At 28.5% G+C, this 26,232-nt stretch overlaps 1 protein-coding gene across 2 annotated transcripts in view; it reads right to left on the bottom strand.

The window, feature by feature from the left end:
* The window catches only part of Ac76E (adenylate cyclase type 2 Ac76E), an 81,910-nt gene that overhangs the window by 9,828 nt on the left and 45,850 nt on the right, over positions 1-26,232 (bottom strand). Inside the window, exons 6-10 of one of the 2 annotated variants that reach the window (XM_088203875.1) lie at positions 20,251-20,466; positions 15,975-16,102; positions 12,926-13,084; positions 10,802-10,934; positions 712-1,072 (exon numbers count right to left, since the gene is read on the bottom strand). In XM_088203875.1, coding sequence (XP_088060001.1) covers positions 712-1,072; positions 10,802-10,934; positions 12,926-13,084; positions 15,975-16,102; positions 20,251-20,466 — 997 coding nt within the window. The remainder of the gene's footprint in view (positions 1-711; positions 1,073-10,801; positions 10,935-12,925; positions 13,085-15,974; positions 16,103-20,250; positions 20,467-26,232) is intronic. The other variant, XM_088203876.1, reaches the window with a different exon arrangement.

Here is a 26,232-nt window from a genome sequence, read left to right as displayed (position 1 = left end):
TGCCACAAGTACATTTTAAGATTATATTAACTAAATTTATTTTGAATACAGTCTAAGTTAAGTTGAAATTTAGTCTGAAAAATAAGATAAGTAATGTTATATTATTAAAGAAATCACCAAATAAATTTTAATTATATACTAAAATAACTATTATTTATTTATATAATTATAATAAATACTTTTTAATGGTGATGATCATTTACTAGGTTGGAGATTAAGCCATCAATAAGTTTGTTTGGCTTTCGAGTGTCACAGAACTTTATGGCCGAAATATACTTTGCCATATATCTACACAACCGACTTCAATCAAACTTCGCAATAGGATTATAACTAACTTATTTATGAAAAACAAAGTTAACGCACTAGGATTCAAGATGTCACAAGATTGATTGCCTTTCGTATTAACGTCAATTACACACATGAGTTACAACAATTCGTAATATGTCATATTATTTTATAATGTACTTTTTCTACACATCCAACGAATTAAAATTAAATCCTAGAGCGTTTTTACGATGCTTATAAATCATGTTTATTTTTGACTAATACGATAACTTTTTATAATATAAGCGTTTGACGCAAATACTAATCAAACAACTCCATAATATATCTAGCAGACCTTTCAAATAGCCACTCTTCAAAACCAACGTGCGCGATTAGTTTTTGATTGCATATACGGGTATTTTTAGACGTTTATTAAAAATTACTCACCGACGCCCATATTGGGACTGATGGGTATGATGGATCCACTTCTACTCTTGCACTTGACACTACCGCTCTTGACTACTTCGTTGGCGATCGGAGCCACAGCAGCTTGGACAATTCCCGCCTGGATCGGGGGAAGATTATTATTTTCCAAAGCGCTCTTCAGAGATTGATCACTGACGGAACCGGCGTCGGAGTTTTGTCTTTTCTCCCCTTCGGCACTTGAAGTTTGAGGGGGTATGATACTCGAAGATTTGGGAATGCAGAAATCTGGACTCATAACGCTGCTGATTATGCTGGCTTTCCTTTCGCTCAGAAACTGTGAAGTAACAGACAATTTTCCATTTTCAGTCCCACATCCGTATATCTGTGAATATTTATTAATAAGTTAATTACAAGTTTACATTTTTATCTCATAAAAAATATAGTAAAATTAATATTTAAGGCGCAAATATAAAATCATCGTGAAAATTGTTTTCATATACACTTAATTCCTGAATTTTAATTGAAGAGCTGTCGGGCTAATCTCGTTGCTCCCCTTCGATTCATTTTCAATTTGTCGCTTAAAACTTTCTCGTTTCTTGATTTGTAGAGATGTATGAAAGTCACCCCGAGCCACAAAAGGGTGATAAATCGTGTTTCTAAAACATCAAGATTCGGCACCTACTATTTGATATAATTCTTCACGCGTTTCTTCCGCGTTGTTTTACGGTCACATATCTCTTCTGCCCTTCGAAGTCGGCGACAAAATCCATCGACTCTAAAACCCAGGTCAATGTGGTCACAGAAGCGCATAAAATAACTTATTATTATTAACAAACAATATGATTTTTTATGGTCAATTTCTGAGTATACAAATATTCTTATAAAACAAATTCGATTAAGAACACTTTTTCCACCAGGGGCGTGCCAAATAATGTTGATTTTTTCTATGGCTAAATTTGTAGCAATAAAGTAAAAGTCTATAGTACTAAACAACGGTCAAGATATACGCGAAAAACACCAATGCAAATTTTGGTTACAGTGACACATAAAAGAACTTTTATTAATGAGAAACGTTATTTTAATTTTTGAGTAATAGATTGGATAAATATCGGGCAAGACAAATAATAAAAAAAATCTATAGACAACGCCCATTTAAGAACGGATATTGCGTCATGGGCGTGCCAAAAGAGATTATTTTTTTTCTTCGGCTACATTTTTCGAAATAAACCGTAATTTTATAATTAAAAACAGCGGTCGAGATAAAACAATAGTAATTGTCACGCTATTTACGAATAGAAAAATAAACAGAACATACTTTCTCCGTATAGATACGTATACTATTTTAAACAATATTAAAAGTTAAGTACATGATCTGGGAAAAAATCGTTTAAAGGTGAATTATAAAAACAAAACCTCTAAATCATTTTGGCGTCAGGGGCGTGCCAAAGCTATTTTATTTTAATTAAACAGTTTTAAAAAAATATAATATAATAATGCCTATTATTACCATTATCTAAACGCAAAAACTACCAGAGCGGACTTTTGCCATAGAGATGTGTAAAAGCGCTCATTATTAATGAAAAATATTATATTCATTTATTTTTGTTGCTTGATATGCGTAAGTCTAATACGTTATATAATGGGGAAAATATGTACTAACTAGGTAAGTCAATTAAACGCAAACAATATAAGTAAGTATTAAAAACACCGGACTGAAAGTCTGAAAATCGGTAATATCTATATATTAAATAATATATGTCACTTTGCAGTTGGGGCCGGTTTTTAATCCTAACATTTTTATAAAAAAAATTCTGCTGCGGGGACCCGAACCTATGGCTTTGGGTTATCAGTCCAGGCCTTACGGACTATGCTATTCTAAACTTAATTTTGATCAATGAGGCATAAAAACACAATTAAAAAACACATAAAACATTCACCCATGTCAGTTTTAGCGCCAGAAACGTGCCAAAATGGATGTATTTCTAATGAAGTTAAATTTATATAATTTAACTAGAATTATAATAACTGCTACTAAAAACATTTATTTGAAAATTTATATTAAAATAAATATGCAGTGACGTCTAAAACTGTTACCGATCTTTGTAATCTTTTCAAAAGTGAGTTCAATCCGCCCACTTTTGAAAGACATTATATTTTTAGCTTCTTAGATAATAATTATTAGGCATATGTATTTCAACCCTTAGTTCAAGGACGTCATTTAAGGGGAATGTGGGGGCATTTACCCCCCTTGGATTTGGTCAGGAAATTTTATCTCATTTAATTAAATACTATATATATATAATATAAATGAAATAGAAATATTGAATTATCGGGTTATCCCTCAAAGAAAATCTAAAAAAAAACAGTCTTATTTTTTTATAGGTTTATAGCGATATTAATTTATTAAACTAATTTTGTACAAACACAATTAATTGCTTATAAATATTATTATAAAATAATTATTATTTAGTGATAATTATTTTAATTAATCATTACTTTTATAATCGTTAAACTTTTTTAAAAATGAATGAATGCATTAAAACGAAAATGCTTAATTTATTATTTTGCATACTTTTTTATTAGAGACGTCATTTCAGCTTTTTCAAATAATAAAAATTGAGATCAGCTGTGATTAAATTATTTCATAAAAAATGATAGAACATTTTAAATACATTATCGAATTTATTGTATATCTATACAATAGCCAATAATTTTTAAAACGAATTTAACATACATGAAGATTGGATCTGTTATGGCGTTTATTTTGTGCGGATTTTCATAATAATTAAATAACTAGATATCAATTAATCGCGATAGCGTTATTAAATTGACCAAAATACAATTTTTGCGCCTTAAAAACCAATACAAAAATGTGAAAGGAACTTTACAAAAAATTGCGACGCACACGAGCGTTCACGAGGCGACGGCACGATTTTATTGCTTTTGACGTGGATTTTTGACATCTGAGAAGGGATGATTGTTTTTGCGCCCTCTTATTGGTAAAAATTCTGTTTAGATGTGCTTAATTTGATTCTCACTTATTGTAAGCTGTATTATTGCTATAGAAAGTCTTAATATAAACGCTAGATAACCGAACGTTTCTACTGCGACTGCACGATTTTATTGCTTTTGACATGGATTCTAAGCGAATTGGGCTAAAAAATGCATGTTATTTATTGAAATACTGTAGCGACCTATTTATATTTTTATATATGTTTATTTAAATTTTATTATGGCCATATTTGACGATAATTATTTTTACATATGTATTAAAAAATAGAAGATAAAGATAATACGGTAATTAAAACGTAAATTCTGATAGTCAACGAAAATTCAAGGTAAATCTTTTATAATATTTATATATGAAGGTCCAAAAATATATTTTACAAGCGGTTAAATTATTGCATGTGCCATATATTTTTATTCTATTTTTATATTGAGCTCATAATATATCTTTTTCCTTTATAATTTTAATGCGTTTCTTTGATATTTTTTTTTCAAAGAGTTTATAGAATTATAAGAAAATCTTATAATTCTAATATATCCAACATTTATGACTGTTATATCACTTTTATGTTATGTTCACATTATTGAAGAGCCATAATGGTATTTTTATGATCTATAAAGTTCATTTTTGTGGCAAAGTGGCAAAATTCGAAATATCTTGCCACATAATAATATTTAATAGTGATCCTAAAAAAATAATTTTCTTAGATTTAATTCACTACAAAACCTTCTTGTAAAAACAGCTTTTTTTATATATATTTTAATTTAAGAAGATATACTTTCGAAGCCTTGTTTACTTTCTATTTTACGCGATGGATTATAATGCCATATTCTACAGATTTGCTCTCTGTACATTTTCATTCGCAAATAATAAACAATAGTGTTTACCTCAAAATGTAAATTATATCTTATAACACACTTTTTATTAATGTATCTATTTTGCTTACGCACTAATGGATATTATATTTATATAATACGTTCGTATACAATGATGGTATTGTGAACATTTTAGGCCGCGACTTAAAAAAGCAAACAATTGTTACTGACTTATTTATTTTGCGCGTTCAGACTTCTTTATTCACGCTCTTTGGCTTTTAAGGATCTTCGTGTAAATTAGGGATACGGAAAAAAAGGATTTGTGTAAGCTCCATTTTTAATTACTTCCTCTTATTTCAGTGTACAATGCCCGAGGCGGCGAGCATTAAATTCTTCGGCGAATATTTTTTTGCAAACTTCATTGTGGATGGAGAGAAATAAGTGTTAGCACTCATTGCGAATGCTTTAAATACCTTAGGGTATGTTAAAGTAACAGTTAAAGGGTCGGTTTTAAAATTACGGCTATACACATGAGCTCTTTGATGATAATATTATACTTTTGCATTATGATACACGCTGAAAGCTCCAAGAAACAGTTCGAAATAAACTTTAGCGTATTAATATAAGTCGCGTGGGAAGCAATGAATAATTTATTTTCAGACATAAGATTATTATGATGCCAGTTATTGTGACTACTTTTGAAAATAGCTAATTTTCAATGTATTTTGTGGATTTTACACGAATCACTTCAAACAGAATTTTACAGGATAGGTGTAAGCAATATAAAAATAAACAACACTGTAACGTTTTTCTTGTCAAATGTTTTTTCATTTATTTCTACCTTTTTACGAACGTTTTGATTGAAGCAGATCCTAAAGAAGACTACGCGTTTGAGCGTTTTTTTTATTCGAAATTCCGATCAGTAAACATTCGACACACGTGTAAGGGGAAAAATATTTATCGACGATGAGTAGATATTTGATATTAATTTTAGACCTTTGATCGGGATTTATTTGTGTTGTTAAACATAATATATAAATAAGTATGAATATAATTTTATGCTGTAGTCCCTTTAATACTAAATAAAATCTATAGATAACAAAAAAATAATAAAGATAAATCAATTTTAGGTGTTAAGAGAAAAGCATTTAATTTTCAAAGTAAACCATATTTAAAACTGATAAGAAGATAAAAAACAAATATTCAACTTAAATCTGATCAGTTAAAGTAATCATACCTTTGGTTAAATTCCAATGTCGCATAAAATAAGTATTGTTAAAATCTGATTAGTATAAATTTTATATTAAATATTTAAAACATCAATTATTGTAATATTTCTGAATATCTCAAACGCAATTAGTACGATGCAATATATACTAAAATCGCATGCAAATTGAATAACCAAAATTGAATATTCATATATCAAAAGCGTAAAGGACACCAGCGGTTTGACGAGGACGTTTTAATAGAGCGTTGTTTGATTTCTGGCGTTTTATGGTAATGATCCGAGTCAGACCTAATATATTTCCACACTTCAATAATGAAGCAAAAGTAAAACCTAATGGAAAAGTCTGATTCGACACTCTCTTTTGTAAAGTATCTCATTCCATTTACTCGGACTTATTTTTGTGTTAATTTTTATCTCGGTTCAAAGTTCAAACAATTAACGTTAATCAAAACTGGCGCGACGATGCGTAAACTCACTATTGCTCGTTAAAAAATCGTTTTATCTAAAAAAATATCCCGTTTCCTTTTAAAATTATTTTTCCCATTGCAACGGACGTTTATGGTTTAATTAATCAAGATTTGCGAAATTAAAATATTTCGGTTTGACGAGAATATTTCCAAGATAATAAACATTTTACGATTCCGCAGCTTTACGTTCTAAGATATTAATTCATTTCATCCAAACAGTTAAATTTTACCTTAAATTTTAAACTTGAATAATTTTGCAATCTTTTTGTCGTGTATGATTCATAAAAAAATAAGCTAAGTAAACAATTTAATTTCGAATGTAACAATCTTTATAAAAAAAAATATTAACCGCAACCTTGTTAACAGGAAACAGTATATTATAATATGGGGCGATTATATTTATATTACAATACAAGGCTGAATTATATTCTGAATGATTATGTATTCACATTGAATTATAAATGTTTTCAAGTAAAACTTTGAATCTATCATTGTCTATATGTTTACTTTATATATGTAAATAAATTGAAACACTAAAATAAACATGTGTATTATACTGAAAGCCATCATTTTAAAATTTTGTATAAATCTGTTTAGAATCTGCGTAGAAAAAAAACGCGTTAAAAGCGTTAAAAGCGCAAAAAACAAAAATACTATAAAATCTCCACGGCTCAAGAGAGCCGAGTAAAAAACATTTTTCATCTAAACGTGCGTATATAAGCGCATACAATTCATAATTCACATCCGACAAAAACATCAATCAATAAATTCCATTAGATACTCCCAAAACTCGCAACTAGTAGAGCAACGGCAAAACATCGACCGAGGAAGCGACCGCTTCCCTCGTCGCGCCATGATCCCTGCTTGCACTACAAGAACATTGTTGTTTATAAAATTTGCACATTTAATATGAATTACTAACTAAATAACTTTATACGAACTGCCTTTTTATGTTTGTATGTAGAGAAATTTAACAAATAAATCAGCAATTACATAGTAATTATACAACAAAATTTTTGTGTTATTTTATTATTAGAAATACTAAAAAATACACACGTGCTATAAAAGATTAAATACAACGTCACTACAATAACAATAATTATTAAACATTGATAATCTAGTCCAAAACGTGACTTTTGATAAATTAAATATGTCATATGTATTAGTATAACCATATTTAAACACAGACATGTTTTATTTTTTCGTATTATTTATCAAAGCAATTTTACAAAAAAAATGAAATATCTAGAAATAAGATTAAATTATTTTTATAAATCGTAGCGTTGCGAATTATTTACGCGAAAATTATTAGGAAAATAACATTTTTTTCTTCTATGCAGGTGTTTAAAAAAATACGGCGTTTTAGCGGCCTAACTAAAAGAAATTTTGCGTTTTCATCTTATCAAAATTAACAATTAATCCAGATTTATAGTAAACGTCACAAATACCAAAATAATGTGCGCGTGTTTAAAGTCATTTAATAAATGACCGTAACCTTAAAATCAAAAATGGACTAAAAAACACGATTTTTTACGAGCTACAAATTTTATTGTTGCTATATTTATGTAACCCACCAGTTAAATAACAATAATCTTGGGTATTTAAATCATTAAAAAAAGGAATTATAATTTTGCTTTAATATACAAATAAATGGACAAAGAGTCATTGATCCTCTTCCTGAGTATTATCATAAAATATAAAGCAATGATAGTTCAGCTCTAAACTTACATTCAGAGCAGCTTACATTTAATCGACATAAAGGACGATATTCTAATGAGAGTTCAGCCCTAAATTTGAATTTAGAGTAGCTCACACTGAATCGACATCGTAAAATGAATTAAGGCTTAATATTTAAAAAATATATAAATAGCTTAGATTATCTTGAACTTATCCTAATAGTTTTACTTTACAGTGAGCTATTATAGTAAGGGGATTTCAACAATTTTTGCCAGTATTTACAATTTAAACGTCACCATAAAAACCACTTGAACAACGAAATAAAGATCTCGCAAAACTACATCAACATGTGTCGAAAGTAGGGAGCAAACACTATTCAATGAAGAAATGGCTCTTTACTTCAAAATAAGAGCGTCGACAATTTAAAATATTGGTTACACTACCTAATACACAATCTGTTCCGACAAGCAATGCATTTGACCCTGCGTATATTAGTATTGTTTACGCATCGTTAGATCATATTTTATCTTAAGGCGTAAACACATTTTGAAGGTAGGATCAAGAAGTGACGCAATTGGTTCATAATGATCTTAATTTGCGATAATCCAGAGACGTCTCTAACGATCAATATAAAATGTGTGACACTTCAGATCACAGACAAGCTCTGGAAAGCAACAATAAAGACTCGCACAGCTACAGGCAGAGCCTGACAAAAAAATGGTAATTTTATTTCATAATATAGGTCACTTATAAAAACTAGTGGTATGCGATATACATGAATTTATAAATGTAATTTTAGCATGCCTTATCTAATAAATGAGCCAATTTTTTTAATGCTGGTCATTTCGCTAAAATGAAAATATTACCTAATGCGTCATTGAGTGTTTTTAATACGAGAGAAGAACGTCACAGCACCGTGTGAACGTAATGTGTTAAGCAGCAATGTTCACACACATGGCCGATCAATGTTTAAAACGTTTGTAATCAATCCGTAGTAAGCCCGCGCCATTTGTTGTAAAGGTCGTACAATTTTAGAAGCGCGTGCGACCTTTGAGACACATTTTTGATACCTTCTAACGAGCCACGTAAATCGCCTTAACACATTGCCGGAAACGCGAGAGACCGGGCTCTCTCTATCGACGATGGTTTCCAATAATTTCGCTTTCCGACCCGAGTTCAATTTCCGAAATGTGAATCATTCTGCCGTTTTGAAATTATGCAGACGTCAACATGTGAAATCAAATATTGTAATATATTTTTCGGGTCTACTTTGAGTGGTCTACGTGTGTGCATTATTAATATTTATTTGATTGAAAAATATTTTGCACGAAATAAACAATTGTTATAAATTTCTTCGCCATTTGTTATTTAGTTAAATATTTAAAAAAAATAAAACAGTTTGGAAATCGCCTAAATCACTTGACAAACACATCAACTTAATAGTTTGATGAAGCACATATCCGTTAATTTTAGTCCGTCGCCAGGGCTCCGCCCCATCTGGTTTCCTACCCACATAATAATCTAACCACAAAAGACACACTAAGCCTATCGGCACCGGAGCTCCTAAAGCTAACCTGCAGACACAAGGCCCCAGAGAGCCTGCCTACATACAGAGAAAACCTGCGCTATTATATCTACGCTTTCTAAAATAACTCTTAGTGCTTACAAAATATTTAGGGGTGCTTAAAAATATTAAGAGAGTTAAAAAACATACAAAACAGCAAATAAATGTTTTTTGTATAATTTTATGATCAAGTCATGTATTTTTTAAAACCATCTTAATATATCACATTTCAACTGAGTTTATGATTTAATAGCCTAATATTCAGATTCTCACACCTGTAAATTTAAATAAAATATTTTTTTGCCCGTTATTAATCCTGCCGTGGGTGGTTTAATTCTTAAATTAAATGGTAGCTCAATTGAAATTTTTATTTATATATACATATAAATAAACCTTTTTAATTCAATTGTATTAATTTTATAGCTATGTTAGCTTTTTCAACTGACAAATATAAAATTGCAATTATAAGCACTCATATAACGTGCTTAAATATCTACTTTAATTGAAATATATGGTATAATAAATACAAGCGTCCTACTATTAAAGAGCGCGAAGTGCTAGAATTCGAAATTATTAGTGAAACCGTTGTGATTATTTCTGTGTCGTATATATATATTAGAAGTTTTAATTCCGAGATACGTGTTCTGTTCACTAGACGCCGGCGATGCTATCGTATATGAGCCATGGCCTTGCAGTTACAGTTTATCCATGGATTCGACGCCGGGGCTCTGCCCTTGACTTGTCGAGGATCCACAAAAAGTTTTGGAGAAGACCAGTACAGCAGCTAACTGGTCATACCCATATACAAAGCAAGTGTTTGAAGTGTTTTAGAACATAATTAAAAAGGCACATACGATCCTGAAAACGCAAATTTTTAAATTATAAACGCATTGCGTTAAACAGTATTTGATATGCTTAGATGTGGTAAGAGAAGTTTATATTCATTTAGTAAATAATAACATTTAAAGAGAAATAAAAATTATTATAATTTTTCCACTTCATTTAATAAAATTTATTATAACGAGGTAACACTATCTTGCTACAAATTTTATGAGGAAAATGTATTCTCTGTTCAGTATGAATAAAATTATTAACTGAAATGTTTTTGTATCAAAACGTGATATGTCCTAAGCTGGTGGTTACGTGGACCGTGTGATTTTTTGATTATTTTGGTAATCCATTTACGGAAAATGTACTACAAAAAAAAATTCGAGGATTGAAATAAAAATGTGTTTAGGTCTATATATATAATATATATATACTGATTCTCCATCGAAACTGTGAACGCTTCATCTGTTAAATGTAGGGTAAGTTAAACATTTTAGAATGGTATTGAATATTAATAACACGTACCTTCGGCGGTATGATTAAATAGGTGTCTACTTTATGATCGGCCAAATATCCTTCGCGAGAGGCTCCGTCTCCAGGCTCCACCGAGAATCTGTCGCCTAATTGCAGAAGCGTAGCTTTGGTGATGTGGACTCTCCTATAAATCGAAAAATAACTTATTCATACTGTATAGTCGAGAGTATACACGATGTTTATGGTGAATTATATATTTTATAATAACCTCGCGCGAATGAAGCGACTATGTACGACACAAATGAAATTCTAAATTGTCTCTGCGCACAACTTTGGAAGTTTTCCACTTGGAATATATAATATAAAAATAAAGTTTGCGAATGCATTTCAAAGTTGCACCGAGAAGCGAGCTTTCTGCAAAAGCATAAAATATTTGTGCGGGTGTTTTTATTTTATCCGTTTTTATATGCAATGCCATTTATCAAAACAATGCATGTTCTGAAAATTCTTCTAGATATTTTTAAATGAAAATATTGTATATTTTTTGTGACGCTATTACTTTATTTTTACAAGTACCTGCTGTTTTTTTAAGCAATGCTAATATTAAATTATCTCTAGCTTTAAGCATTCGAATATAATTATTTTTTATAATTTTGTGTGACTCCTAATTAATAATTTTTTTGTTGTGTAACAACTGTATTAGGATGTATAATCATGTTTTAGTGTGTAAGTATGTATCTTAATTAATAACAAATAAAATAAAATAAATTGTGTTCTAGTTAAAAAAAAATGAAATACAATATATTATAAAGTAATTGTTAAAAAAATCATATATAATATTAAATATTATTAGATACATGTACTTTCATATATTAATAAGCTTTTTATAATTTATATTACAAATTGTTTCCTCATTTAAAATATTACTCCCATATGGCATATTCTTCAACTTATTTTTTTTAATTCATACCGAATACCTTAAATTATAAATTGTTTACTTTTGCGTAAAAATAACTTCACACCGCCACTTAGCTCTTTGCCACTTGATACATATACTATGAAAATCTCATATCGTCAAAATATCAAGTATTCATAAAAATACGCGTCTCATTAAAATTTGACGACTCCTTTGTCACTAAGAGCAACACTAAAAATGTCTAAAAATAACTTTGTATATCATATTCGCGAACCTGTCATATAATAAAGTAAATGAGATGACGAAATGTTTTTATTCCTAACGAAAATAAGATATTAGAGAACCAGATAAATCTAGAAAATATTACTTAAAAAAAAAAAAATTACCGAGCATGTTAATTTACATTAAAATCTATTGATATACCAAATTGTTTTTTATATAAATATAGTATTCAAGTAAAAAAACTGTAAATTATTACCGAAGAATGTTTCTAAATATCACTTTAAATGCGGTAATGTTATGTGTAGGCCTATTTATTTATTTATTATCTGTAAAACTATGCGATACTTTGATAAAATTGACGTGACAGCGGCAGTGCATTTTTTGGCGGACCGCCACGGGAGTTTGACGACCGGCGGTGCCTCATCCGCCGGTCACTAACTTATTTTAACATGTAACATAAACCATATACCTTATAATAAAAATATTACTGCATCTGCTAAATTTAAAAAAAAAATTATAGTACAAAATATATACAGAAAATGCAGATACACACCCAAAAGAGATGTGCAGACACGTTTATTTTTATTTTGTAAGTGAAAATAAATGTACTTAAATGTATGTCTATGAATGCATGTATATATGTATGTGTGTGTGTAGTGTTATTTATCCACATTATTTTGTATAATATTGCTAAAAAATTGTTATTGGAAAAATAAAATTCTCTCCGAATATCCATTCTAAAATAATATATTAGCCAAATGGTTTATTATGTTATTATCAGAAGTAAAAAATATAAAATATAGAACGAGAGGTGTGTGTATTATACAGCAATAAAATAAAAAGAAGGTGCTTTCTGAAGGTTATGCGACCGGACCGCATGGAATACAAAAGCGTCCAGACGCTCTTTATGAGAGAGGAACGCAAAAATGTCCCCTATCTCCATCCATGCTTTCCAATAATATTTCAACGGAATTGCATGCGAAAAAGGCGGCGAACGGTATAAACGGGAAATAAAAATAATATAAAAAAAAACATACCCTGCTACTCCGCCAGACTCCATGTGATTGGCTAGGGTGACGTCGTCGCTCCAAACATCAAACTGCCACTTTCTTAATCCTAACACACCACAAAGCACGTTTCCAGTATGAATACCAATCCTCATGTCCACATTGAAGCCAGTCGCCTCGCGAACGAACCTAGAAGTCAAATTTTTCCTTCAAACATCACTTTTAACATTACGTTTGTGTTGCGAACTTAACATATTAAATTTCGCCTTAATTAAAAAGCTCCCTGTTGGTTTTTAGAAATTTGAGCGTCAAGAATATCACACACCAAAGACGTTTCGTGTTTAATATTAAACTTTGGAATGGATGAATGGCGAATGTGTACATGGAACAACGCACGTTATAAAATTAATATCGAAATTAACAAATTTATGTTAAATGTTATGTACACATACATACATTTTAATAAATTAAAATTAAATAAGTATTATTTGGTAACATAATAAGTTAACTAATATAAAGCAAATAAGGAATAGATTCTATAAAGATTATGTGTACTAAAAATACATAACTAGAACGGTTAACAATGCTGAATTTATTAATGTTAATATACAGATTATTATGATTTCAAAGACATGATCAAAAAATCGAAATACTTTAAGAATTAAATACAACAAAAATATAACCTCGTTTTAAAGATTATATATTTTTGTAATTGTTTTTCATTTAGCAGCTTGCTTTTATTAAAATTCACAAAATACTTTTTAATTATCTTTAAATGTTTTTTTGTACCATACAATTCAATTTAAGTATAATAGATTTTGAGCTCTAGATTATAAAAAAAAACAGTGTAAAAGTAAAATAAATATCAAAAATCAGAACATAATTTACATCAAAAATCAGAGAATTCGTTATTTATGGTAAAAATAATGCATTAAATTAAAAATAATTTTAATACTAGAAAAGTTATATTATTAAATATAGAAAAATATATATGTATATATAAAAAACCTACATATACTCTATTAGCGTAAACACCGTCAGATCGAGAGCTATCCGTTTCATCGTTATTCATAATTGAGAAAGAGATATGAAGTTTAAATTTACGTCCCTACTATTAGCTATAAAGCACACGATACGGATATACGTTCGATATACTTATCAAGTAATGATAAGTGTATCTATAACTAATATTATTCAAAGTGGAACATAACACAAATCTTAAAATTATTAAAAAATAGTTTTTATAATATTTATATACATATTAATATTCCTAACCTCTTTATTTTCTCACAAATATTTTATTTTTTATTTTATTAAATCAGAAAAATAAAAGAAACATGTTTTAATTATTATTCTATTTTTGTTAGCTAGCCTGATCTGACAATTTTTTTAAGAAATTCCGTTATAAAATATAAAGAGATTGAAATTTAATATAAAATAAAATATATATTTATTTTACATTTTTTGAAATATTTGGCTAACATAAACAATATAAACAACATAAACCTTTTTTGAAGACCTTTTAAATTTTAACAATTTGTTATACAGTTTTACTAAATAAAATACATTAGTAATACTTCTGACCGTTTTAAAAGTTACTATAAATTTAACTTTTATATTTTGAGAATTGATTCACTATAAAAAAATATTTTTTATATTTCAAATTAATGCAAACACTCATTTAAATATATAATATGATACATCCTATAAATTAAGTACAAATGATTTTTAGTATTATTTTTAAGTATAAGGAACTTTACCCTATTTTTTATATAAAAATTAAATTAAAACGTAGAAAAAATGTATTTCCGAAACTAAAATTAATAAAGTAGCTTTCTCCTAATGCCGATTATTTTAATCAAATTCTTTGACATCCTACTCAAAATATTTTCTGTCATGAATTGCTTCATTTTCTCTGTTTCTTATTAAGAATTTTACGCGTAATTTCTTGTGCTGTATTTTCTTTATTACCACTTTCTAGAACAATTCGCCTCGCATTTTTTAAATGAAAAGTCAGCTGTGGTTCAAAATTTTACTCATTTCACGCAGATTCACAAAATTAATTTACCACAACACAAAACACATATTTTATTATAATTTGAAGTTAAAGTATCATAATTAATTCTAACGAGGTTTGTTTTCAAGAAGGAAACTTCAAAAAATATATAAAATATATGCAATTAAGAACATAGATATAAACTGCCCTAATCAACTTCCATTGAAAATTTATTTCCAATTCGTGCATTGAAAATTTACTGAGCACGTATTCATACAATATGAGCACAAGAATTGCTAATGAGCAAATGAAATACTCATTTACAATTAATTGTATTTTTTAACTTATTAAGGATATATCAGCAAAAACAATTTAATAGATAATATTGTCTCAGTAATAAGACGATGCGGATTTCGACTGAAATTCGTTTAGACCTTTCATCTAAGTTTCACTCTGAAAAATTCTGTCTCGTCACTCAAATAGTGACGTTTCCTTTTTCCTGAAAATGAGGAATGAAATTTGATTTCGGTCCGTTCGTGGAACACATACGTAATCCTTGCAAAAAATGGATAAAATGTATCTTGTAGTAAGGGTTTGCCAAATCCTTATTTATATGTATTGGTTAAGCACATATTTTCACATAGTATTTACTTACCGATTGATTTTTTTCTAATATAAAATTCAGGGTATAAAATGTAGTATTATATATCTTTAATATATTATAGTAATAAATTAATAAATTTGATAAGAATATTCATTTATATTAAATAATTAGATTATTTATAATTAAATAAACTGTTACTTTTAATTACTTATCGAAATGTTTGATAATAAAATAATATATTCTAGGTAATAATAATTCATGCCTAGTTAATATATTATTATTTATCTTCATAAATATTTTAATAAACTTGTCAAATTTATACTGTATAATAAATTGATACGGTAATTGGATATTACATATTTAGAAGATCTAAATTAATAATATTTTGGATCCACATTATAATTACGTTAGAGTTAATAAAAATAAAGTAGAGGTTAATATTTTATTTTTAATAGGATATAGTCGTAAATACAGCATACCTTATTGCTTCTATCATCTGCAATCCCATTTTGACGCAGTTGTAAGCATGATTAGGTCTCGAAACAGGCAGTCCAGATACGCAGTAATAGCAGTCTCCCAAAATTTTGATCCGCATACATTGATTATCCTGAATAAGTATTGAAACGAATATATTGATTAGATAAAGGGTCTTTGTCCTGTTTAATTCAACGTCTACTATAACGTCTGAAAGGGCTTTCGCAAAGTGAACCGTACACGTTGAACTACATTATGCAAATGCAAGGTGACAAAGAAGAAACAAGAGTGCAGTCTTGGGACTACCAAGATTAAATCTCGTTTTTTTTATGCGGCAATGAATAGATATACTCGTGCTTTAAAACATGTAGAATATAATATAACCTATGTGCATGTAATGAATAGGTCAGCCAACGTTTACGTTAATTTCTCATTCAAAACTTTTACTCGAATACTGTTCAATTAGCCAAACTTCACTCAACAATTACGACGTTCGAAAAGCGCGCTTGTCGCATACTAATTTATTGCTTTCCAGACTTTTATGTATGTGTGTACGTGTGTAACAAGTCTGTAACTCAGTGAAGCGAGCTTTTACCCACTCTAATTACGGTCGATTAATGATCCATTGCTTTTATACAAACCATACCTGAAAATAAACGCGAGAATCAAATAGGTCAACTGAATCGATGATTATGAAAATTGTAAATGATTGAATTATTTTAATTTCAATAGAACACATACAAATATTTTATTTTTTATAAGCTTAAAATAAAACCTTATTACTTTTGATTTAAATCTGGAATCATAAGAATTTTCTCATCTTCTCTACCAATTATGTTAGATATTGCTGTTTATTTAAACTAAATTTTTTGACACGAGAAATAGAATTTTGCCATTTTTTTTACTTTACATATGACTTCACGATTGCTTAAACTATTTTCATTATTAAATATATTTATTGCTCTTTATTTTGCTAATATATATATTAGGCTCTTTTTCTTAAAACTAGATGTTCATACATTTCGTTCCAATTGAATTTATAGTAAAAAAAATTTTTTTACAAAGATACATCAAGGGAGATAAAAATTATGTTTTAAGCACAATTTTTTTTTTTCACTATGAATTATGTTTTTAGCTTTGCTCAAGCAAAGTTACACTTCAAAATATTACCTATTGATCAATATCTGCATCATAGAGCTTATCTTTACATACAACTCTTTTCATAATGCTTTTTATTTATTATACATTTTATTTAATTTTACCTAGTAATCTGCAGATCATTTCAGTAGCATTTAAACTACCAAAAGATCTTTTAAAGGCAGTCATATTTAAATTTTATATAGATGATATATGTATGTAAATAATTTGGGAAAGATGAGTGCAGGAAAGCACTTCTAGTTACATACATTTTATAACAAAATCAAATTATGAAATGCTCGCTTTTAAATAACGCTAAAACTCCAACTAAGCAAATTAAAAACACTGCGCTGTATTCGTAATCCGATTTAATTTGATTGTTAGTGCAACAATTGTGCCAATTTTCCTAGCACTATTATTTTATAATTCAATTTGAAGCAATTAACTCAGTTTACGTTCAGAGTGCGAAACTCGATACGTGCTGCAACCTGCAACTACGTGATAAGCCCTTGCGTGTTGCTTATAATACATCACCAGGTCATAATGTGATCCCTAGGTACGGTGGACGAATATCAAGGTAAGATATAGGTATGTAGAATATTATATTTATATATGTATGCAGCAGACGCCAATGGAATGTGTAATAGGAATTTTAGGCGAACGGGTCTAATCCACAGAGACATTTGTGCTTTCACAGCATACTATATTTATATTAGCATTAGTATATGTTCATTAAGCAAATAATTAAACGCAGTTGAGTTTAAAATATCAATAACTGTAACTTTTTTACAGAATACCTGGTGAAAAATGCATATAGCAAAAGAAGCTATGTTAGTTTTCATTCTACTGAATGTTATTATTTTTATTACTTTAATCAACTCTATTGTTTAAAAAATAACTTAAAATCTATTTCTAGCTAAAAAAATGTGCATGATTGCTTCATTGTACAAAGATGAATTTATTTATTTTAATATATATGCAGGATATAACATCTTTAGGCCATGTATATATGAATAAAAAAAACACAAGAGTATATATACAATAAAAGCTAGACAACAATGTGTCAATCAAATGTGAGTACCTAAATTAAAACAAGGCATTTTTTTAGAGCTGATAAGATCTTTATAAAAAAAAATAGATAAATGAGTCCAAGAAACCTTCGTTATACACCAGAAATAGCAGCGAATTGCCATCGACTTTGACTAGTCCTTATTTAAGGCATTTTAGAAGAGGGCCTCCAACAGCGTTTTCATACAAAACTACAGCCTTTCAAGTTAACTTCACGGAGTGAGATCCTCATCAAAGTTTTAGCCAGAAGTCATTGCACCTCGCCTTTCTAATGACTGCGATATCAGATCGACAGTAGTTAAGGATTTGCGCCCCCGAATAATATGCTCCGTAAACATGAATTTTGCTCGATATATGTAAATATAATTTAACCGACGATCCTTTAGGAACTGTATTATATTTTAACAGAAAAAGTAATGCAGCTTTTTTGTTACGTTAATATTATTATAAAAATATTGCAAAGCGTGACAAAATACATCGTTAATATTTTTTATATTATGAATATGTTAATTGCTTAATTTTTTTACTGCCATTTTATTAATTTTTTTTTATAAATAGATATGGAGTAAATATAATTATTAAAAAAAAAATAATATGTTATTTCTTTGCATAAACAAGACTCAAAAACCAGTGTTGCATAAATAATCTAATTTAACTTCATATGCGTTCTATTTATGTTCGCTTTGTAATTAAATATAGAGATGGGTATTCATTTTAATTCACAAGCAAAAATATATCTAAGGCATTTTCAAGTTTCTAAGAAATCCTAGTTTGTTAAAAAGCAATCGGGAGAAGTCAAGCACAGAGTGGAATAAATAAAAGAATCCTGAAATACCTCGCTCAGAAGAGTGTTCGTTATGAATAATAAAGTTTGAAGATGAGTTGAAAACTAAAACGAGAGATCTGTAAATTTATTTACTGACATGTTTTTATTATCACCGAAAGAGTATAATATCATATATCAACTCAAACACATAAATAAAGTTAAGTAATAGAGCGTATAAAGAGTTTAACGTCGAGTCAATATATTTTAATGATCTCCATCGAGACGAATACATTTATTTATAATACTTATGCAACGTCTATATTTACAAACGCTGCAGCATCGTTCAATATTTACAAGATTGAGCTGTCGAAATATTATCAAGTAAGACGCAAATATTTTATTCATATACTAACACGTCGAAAAATTAAATTTGTAGGAATTTGGAAGATTTCCGTTCGCAAATTCCAGATAAAGTGGTAATGAATTCATAATCGATATTGCACAGTTTAACTTCAGAGAATGAAAAACGTTTTACGTTTTAGCTCAGTAAATGTTCAAGTATTAATATGTAAATTTTAGCGTCTCATTTGCATGTAGTATTTAATAAGCTTAAGTCGCTGGCTGGAATTTTTTAGAGCGTCCTTTATCTCTCATGCAAACATAATTTTTTGCCATTTTAACTATGGTGTTATTATAACATTATAATGGTTTTTAGTTAATACACTAAATGTATTTTATGTGTGCATATATTCAGTATATAATAATGTAGAGAGAAATGTCAATATTGAAATTCGAATAATTATCAAAACGAAACTCATCAATACTACAATGGAATTGTGTTTGAATGTATTTATATTAATATATTATATAATTCGTCTGCCTGAATTACATAACAGGATTAATACCTTCATACGCGTGAGATGTTATGGTATAGAATTTATCGTATTCATCGATGATTTAATTTACAAATCACAAAGCGTGATATTCGCCAATATTAAGACGATAATATGCCTAACGTAATATCTATCATTTTAAAAAGTGATAATCACCAATTATTTTTAATGAAGTTTTTTATCGCTTATGAAAATTAATTTGAAAATAAGTGCTCTTTAAGTATAACGATGATCAAAAATTGCTTAAGCGTGAAATTTGCCTTTCCGACAATCTTCAGATTTAATTTATGTATTTTTTATGGAGTATTTATAGGAGTCTTTTAAGTACTCTCTGAGATCTGTTCTAATCATAAAAAATGCACTTGCAAGCAAGTTATAATATAACACCCTCATCAGATTATAATGAATGTAATTTACCTGCGCAATTTGATCAAATCTTCCGAAGAGTTCGTTGAGAGTCTTAACCAAGTCTGAAGCGCTGAGTTGCTCGGATAGAGGTGTAAAGTTGACAATATCGGCATACAGTATACTAACGTTGTTATGACGTTGGACATACATTTCGTGAAAGCGAGTCTGCTTCGAAGAGAGCTCCTGGCACGCGTCTGCCATCTTCAGCATAATGGATCTTTTAACCTGAAAAATAAAATAAATTTAGACGCGTTAAAATATACAAGTTTGTTTTTACAATCATAAGCAATAAAAACCAAATCAGGAGTGACTTTATTTGCAAAGCAAAGTCAAACGAGATAGTAATAATAACCCCTACCGGTCGAGGAATAAAATATTTACTTCCCAAATTTTCATATTATATTCTTATGAATTACCCTGTCAAGATCAGATAACTTCAATTGACATTCCTACAAAAGCTTCTTCGATTACATTCACATCTGACTTATTAGAGGGCGGATTTTCGTCATAGTCATACTCGACAGGTGACATTAAATTTGCCCAATTTTACTAGCAGGAGTGGGTTATTATAAAAAAATGTTTTATTTATGAAATACAGTATATTTTTATTGATTTTGAAGAGTAAATCGTATATTATGAGAGAGGCCTTAAATACACATACATATATGTTCACTATATACATTAACATATCTTATAATAACAAATATTAAAAAAAAACCATCAACATACAGGGGTGCTTGTTGCTATTTAATTTTTGTACAACAACTTTAGATTTAATTTACAGTCTGTATATGTTTTATACGAGAAGCTTTCTATGAGTGCATCTGTAGGCTTAACACTGGATTCTATTATTAGACCAGAAGATGCGAAGAGAGAAGCGGTGGTCGATTGTCTGGAGTTGGATCGGCTTCAGTTCGTATAAACTTATGGAGTCTAAATTGGAGATTTTATTGTTTATAGTCTCCAACATAAATATTCCGAGAGACTATCAATACTGAGAATATCATAACTGAGAACTCGGCCACAGCCGATGCGAAGCCTACAGGGTGTTTAAGTGTGACTGAGGAAATTATTATAATTGTATTTAAATTCATTATACACTTTATAAAAGATTTTATTTATCACCTCTTTCGGTGGTATGGCCAATTACAAAATTTGTAATCATTGGGTAATTTTTTTAACAAATTGCTGTTTGCATGGCATTTCTATATGCACGTGTTATCCTTTCTCGAAACATTTTTTTTGTTTATGGGACGTTTTTTATTTAATCTAAAAACGTTTCTCGCGGTGGTGTTCCGTTTTAATAAAAAAAGACATTTTTGTCTTAGACTTTTAATGCTCGTCTTTATTTATCAAATACAACTGAATTTTTCACTAGTGATTTATTAGCATAAAATTTAGACTCTTACGCATGTAAATTTGTCTAAAAGGTTTTAAACCGTTTAAGACCTGCCGATTTATTCTCCCTATTGTGAACTGGAAAAACCCGACAATAGCATTCAAACATCTTTTTTATTCATAGCATACTATTACAATTCTACTAGGTATATACTAATTCTAACACAATGGCAATTAGAAAAAAAGTTATTTATTGTTTCTCAAAACGTTTGTGATGGATATTTTTACTGTTTCTGATTTATGGCGGGTACTTTAAAATAATTTGCAAAAAGTTTTTTCACGGTGGTGTTCAATTTTAACAAAGAAAATTTTTTTTGTTTAAATTGATGTTTAAAACCTATCTTTATAGAGCACATGCTGACTGACTTTTATTACCGTTTTATAAAATTTCAAACACGTTACAAAATAAAGCATATTTTTGTTATGTATTGTTTTTGAACAGCCGAAAATATAAGAACACAAAATATGTTTTAAAAATATTTTTAAATTTGCTATATGTATATGGTTTTAGGGATTTAAGTTAAAAAATTTGGTTATTGCGCTGGCCAATACAAGCATTTAACAGATGTACAAGACATTTTACAACGCTTAATATTAATCGGCAACTAAAAATTACAACCACTACTGTTTAAGACATTTATAAAAGCCTAAAATGCTTAAAAAGCTTTATATTCAGGTGCCGCATCAAATAAATTAAAAAAATATATTAACTATTTTTTTCCACTTTAAATAACTCATTACTGGCGATTAAAGTGGGTTTAATAGAATGTGAGTCGAAAAATATTATGATCGCAGTGGGTTGAGACAGTATAGTCCAGTGATGAGTAACACGAGCCCCGTGGGAAAAATAAATAAGCGGAAGAAATACAAAAGCTTAGCTGAGAATTTAATTCTCGGTTTAAAATGTTACAAGAAAATAATACATATTTTGATATATAATATTATCGTCACTTTCGAATTAGATGTTGAAAAAACGCCTGAAAAATTTTGAATGGAGATAGTTGATTTACAATGTAAAGCTAATTATTGATTATGTGGTGAAAATACAATAACATTTTTACTGGCATTTTAATAAAATAATATGCAAACACGTTTTCACTAGTAGATAAATATTTATACTAGTGAAAATTAAATTCGAATTATTTGCTGCTCTAAAATATTATTAAAATGCAATTTGACAGTTGCGAAACGTCCATTTGCTTTTTTTTTTTTTTGGGCGTTCCCACCCGCTTCCAATTAAATTTAACCCTACTCTCACCGAATTAACTAAATCAAACTTTACCTAATAAAAGTTCTAAAACAATAGTTAGTTTATCGACGCGCGCCATAAATCTTTTTATTTTTAATGTTGTATTATATAATTATTATTTGTATACTATCTAGCATGACGCATTAAGAAAACCTACCAAGTCATGATATTCAGATTAGTAATAAAAAATAAATAAAATAAATCTAAGTATTTTAACTGTCATATTTAGAAAAATTATTTTTTTACTAGTGAAAATAGATCTTCACTGAAAAATACACATGCACTGTAACATACACACCATATAAATAGTATCACTTGTATAAAGCGTTTAAGATCTTTGTTAATAGAATAAATTAGCCAGATTTGAACATTAAGTACTTAGATTAATTATTTTCTATAAATAACTAGGATTTTTTAAGACAGAAATTCCCGAGTTACTAGAAATATGTATTAATAATATGTAATAATGACACAAGTAAACCCAACTTTTTTTCAAATGCTTTTAAAAACATTGAGACCAATAAATATGACCCAAAATGTTATGTTTTCGATAAAAAAAATAGTTGTTCTAAAGTGTATTTTAATATTTACTTGTTAAATAAACTTTATAAAGGTTTTTAGTTATAGATTTTTACTAATATATATTACGTACAGTAAGTCATTATTTTTTTCACTTAAAAAAATAGGAAGCATTAAATAAATGTATAAATCATAATAGTATAATATAACACAAAAGTTATTATATCACCGTGCGAAAAAGATAAAACAAGAATAGATAACTTAAACCTTAATATTGATTAAAAAAAAAATATTTTAATTGTGTAGCGATTTTATGAAAATAAAATTACTACTTTAAAGTTTAGAATTTAATCTTAAATTCAAACACAGTTTAAGTTGGTTTAAAATACACTAATAGTTGGTTGTTAATTCAAAAGCTTTAAAAAATGTACAAAAAGCTCTGCCTTTAAGTATCGAAAAATAAACTTTTTTTGTATTTTACTAAAATTATCTTATGATTATTTTTAAGCACAAAATTTTACATGTATATTTAATTATTATATCACCGTGCAAAAGAAAATTAATCTCAGTGAAAAAAATGTATACATAATTATATACAATATATATATATAGAAAACTTAAATACATAATAATATTGATTTTGAAAAGAAATATTATTTTTATTATATAACGATTTCATTAATAACATCATTACTACTTGAAAGTTTAAAATTTAATTTAAAGCTCAAACACAACTTTAAGTTTGCAATACACTATTAATTAGGTTGTCAGTTCAAGAGCTTAAAATAATGTGAAAATAGCTCTACTTTAAAGTATCGAAAAATACCGTTTAATATAAAAAAAATCAAACATACACCAAAAAATATGTAGCGATATTTAAAAAATTACTATTCATAAATCTATAGTAAGAATTTTGATATTAAAGTTAGAGTAAAATACTTTTTAGGCCAAGTAACGCTTTATTTTGTATTTTTTTTTTTAATATATAATGAATTTCTATGTATATTTTAGACCTTAGATATAATTTATTTTATTAAAAGCATTTCAACGCAAAATCAATTCGTTTCTTAATCATTTTGTATAAATACATAATGGATAATTAAAGAAAAAAGGCATCTGTTGTTTATGCTAAAAATTAATTAAAATTTTGCTCATATAATAACAAGCGAGCCAATCCTACGAATAATTATTTAGCAATACATTCGTAAGATTGAAAATCTTAAGAAACGAGCTTAGATAAACGATTTAAATTGCGGATTTACGCTAACGTTTACCTGGATTTCGTCGGCGTCAGACGAACGTTTATAAACAATCAAATTGTAATTAATACATTTCTATTTTGACATCTCACTTTGAACCTCGACAAGAGAAGTTTACAGATATTTCAACTGCAATGTTTATATTCTGAAGAACATTTCCACACGCGATTCAACAGATTGCGTATATCTATGTATCTTAAAATATTCCATTGCAAATTCTAACTTGTCAGCGTGATTTTATTAACTTAGATGTCTAAGAATCACTGGCAGTATCTCGCGAGAGATGTATTAATAAAAACCTAACCTGAAATGTATATTTAAGTTTTGTATAATATTACTAATATTGTGGGCGATTTCTAGATATTTTTATATCCACCGCGACGGATTTGTTGAATTAAATTATTAATAAATAAAGCTGCGTTAACTTTCGAGATTAAAAACTTCATTCAAATCTTGTAAAAACTTCGAGTTCCTATAAAGTTTATCTCGCGAATAATAAATTCGACTTTAAATTATGTAAATTCATATCAATCAGTATATATTAGCATATCGCGTCCTGCCCTAGAGGCACATCCTCGAAGGGTTAACCGCGGCAAATCAGTCGCGTAGACCTATTTCCTTTTCGGTCTTTGTGTGGGGTCCGAGTTGGGTCTGATAAAGGGTTAAGTGTTATTTAATTAGATGTACAAAGTCCGATGAAGCGATAAGAACTTAAGTCGTCCTGATTGTGAGATCGCATTGTTCCGGAACGCTGAGCCTCAGGCGAATAAAACCGAGAATCGTAATTAAAAAGTCTATATATTGCCTTCGGCGATATGAGCAATTGTTGCGACAGTTTAATTAAAATATGTGTATTCAAGAACGTTGTACGAATTGGGCAATTCAATAATAAAACAGCTTATTGGTCAAGTAAACCATTCTACTTTATTGCAATATAAGAAGATTAACTAGGAAAACAATATTCTTTGGGATTGTAATCGGGTTTGTTTACAAATTCAACGGCGCTGAATGCCTGTGCAAACAAACAATATAAAGATAAATATTTAGTAACAAACGTATGTATATTATTGAATAAAATAAATAAATAAATGCCGCACTAATATAAGACGCGTTTATTGATTCCCCAAGGATAGGTAATTTATTTTTATTAAATATCCCACACGACTAATTTTAGGCGTGGATGAGGTCACTGAGCCGCACCTTTTCATGCAAATATATAATTGTTGTTTTATGTGAAATAATATATGTAATTTGCATAATTATTATTAAAGTTTAGGGTGTATATAAATATGTTATTTTATCCAACAATAACAATATCAGCATGAAAATGTTATTTTTTTGTAAATACATAATAATCTATAATATCATTTAATTTTAATAATTTATCATATTTATTATATTTACCACATCAAAAAAAATAAATAAAATCGGTAAATATATATTATAAGAAAAGCATGAAATATGATGTGGCAAGTGGCGGCTAATTTGTGACACAGGGTAAAAAAAATAATAAAATTCTAATGACGCAACGATATAATAAATGATTTATTAATATAATTTAATCGA

The sequence above is a fragment of the Plectrocnemia conspersa genome, unplaced genomic scaffold, assembly GCF_051122295.1.
Source record: "Plectrocnemia conspersa isolate PC_06_02 unplaced genomic scaffold, ASM5112229v1 ptg000014l, whole genome shotgun sequence".
In the NCBI taxonomy this organism is placed as follows: domain Eukaryota; kingdom Metazoa; phylum Arthropoda; class Insecta; order Trichoptera; family Polycentropodidae; genus Plectrocnemia; species Plectrocnemia conspersa.
Note: the sequence above shows the minus strand (reverse complement) of the source record. Positions and strands in the feature narration are given on the sequence as shown.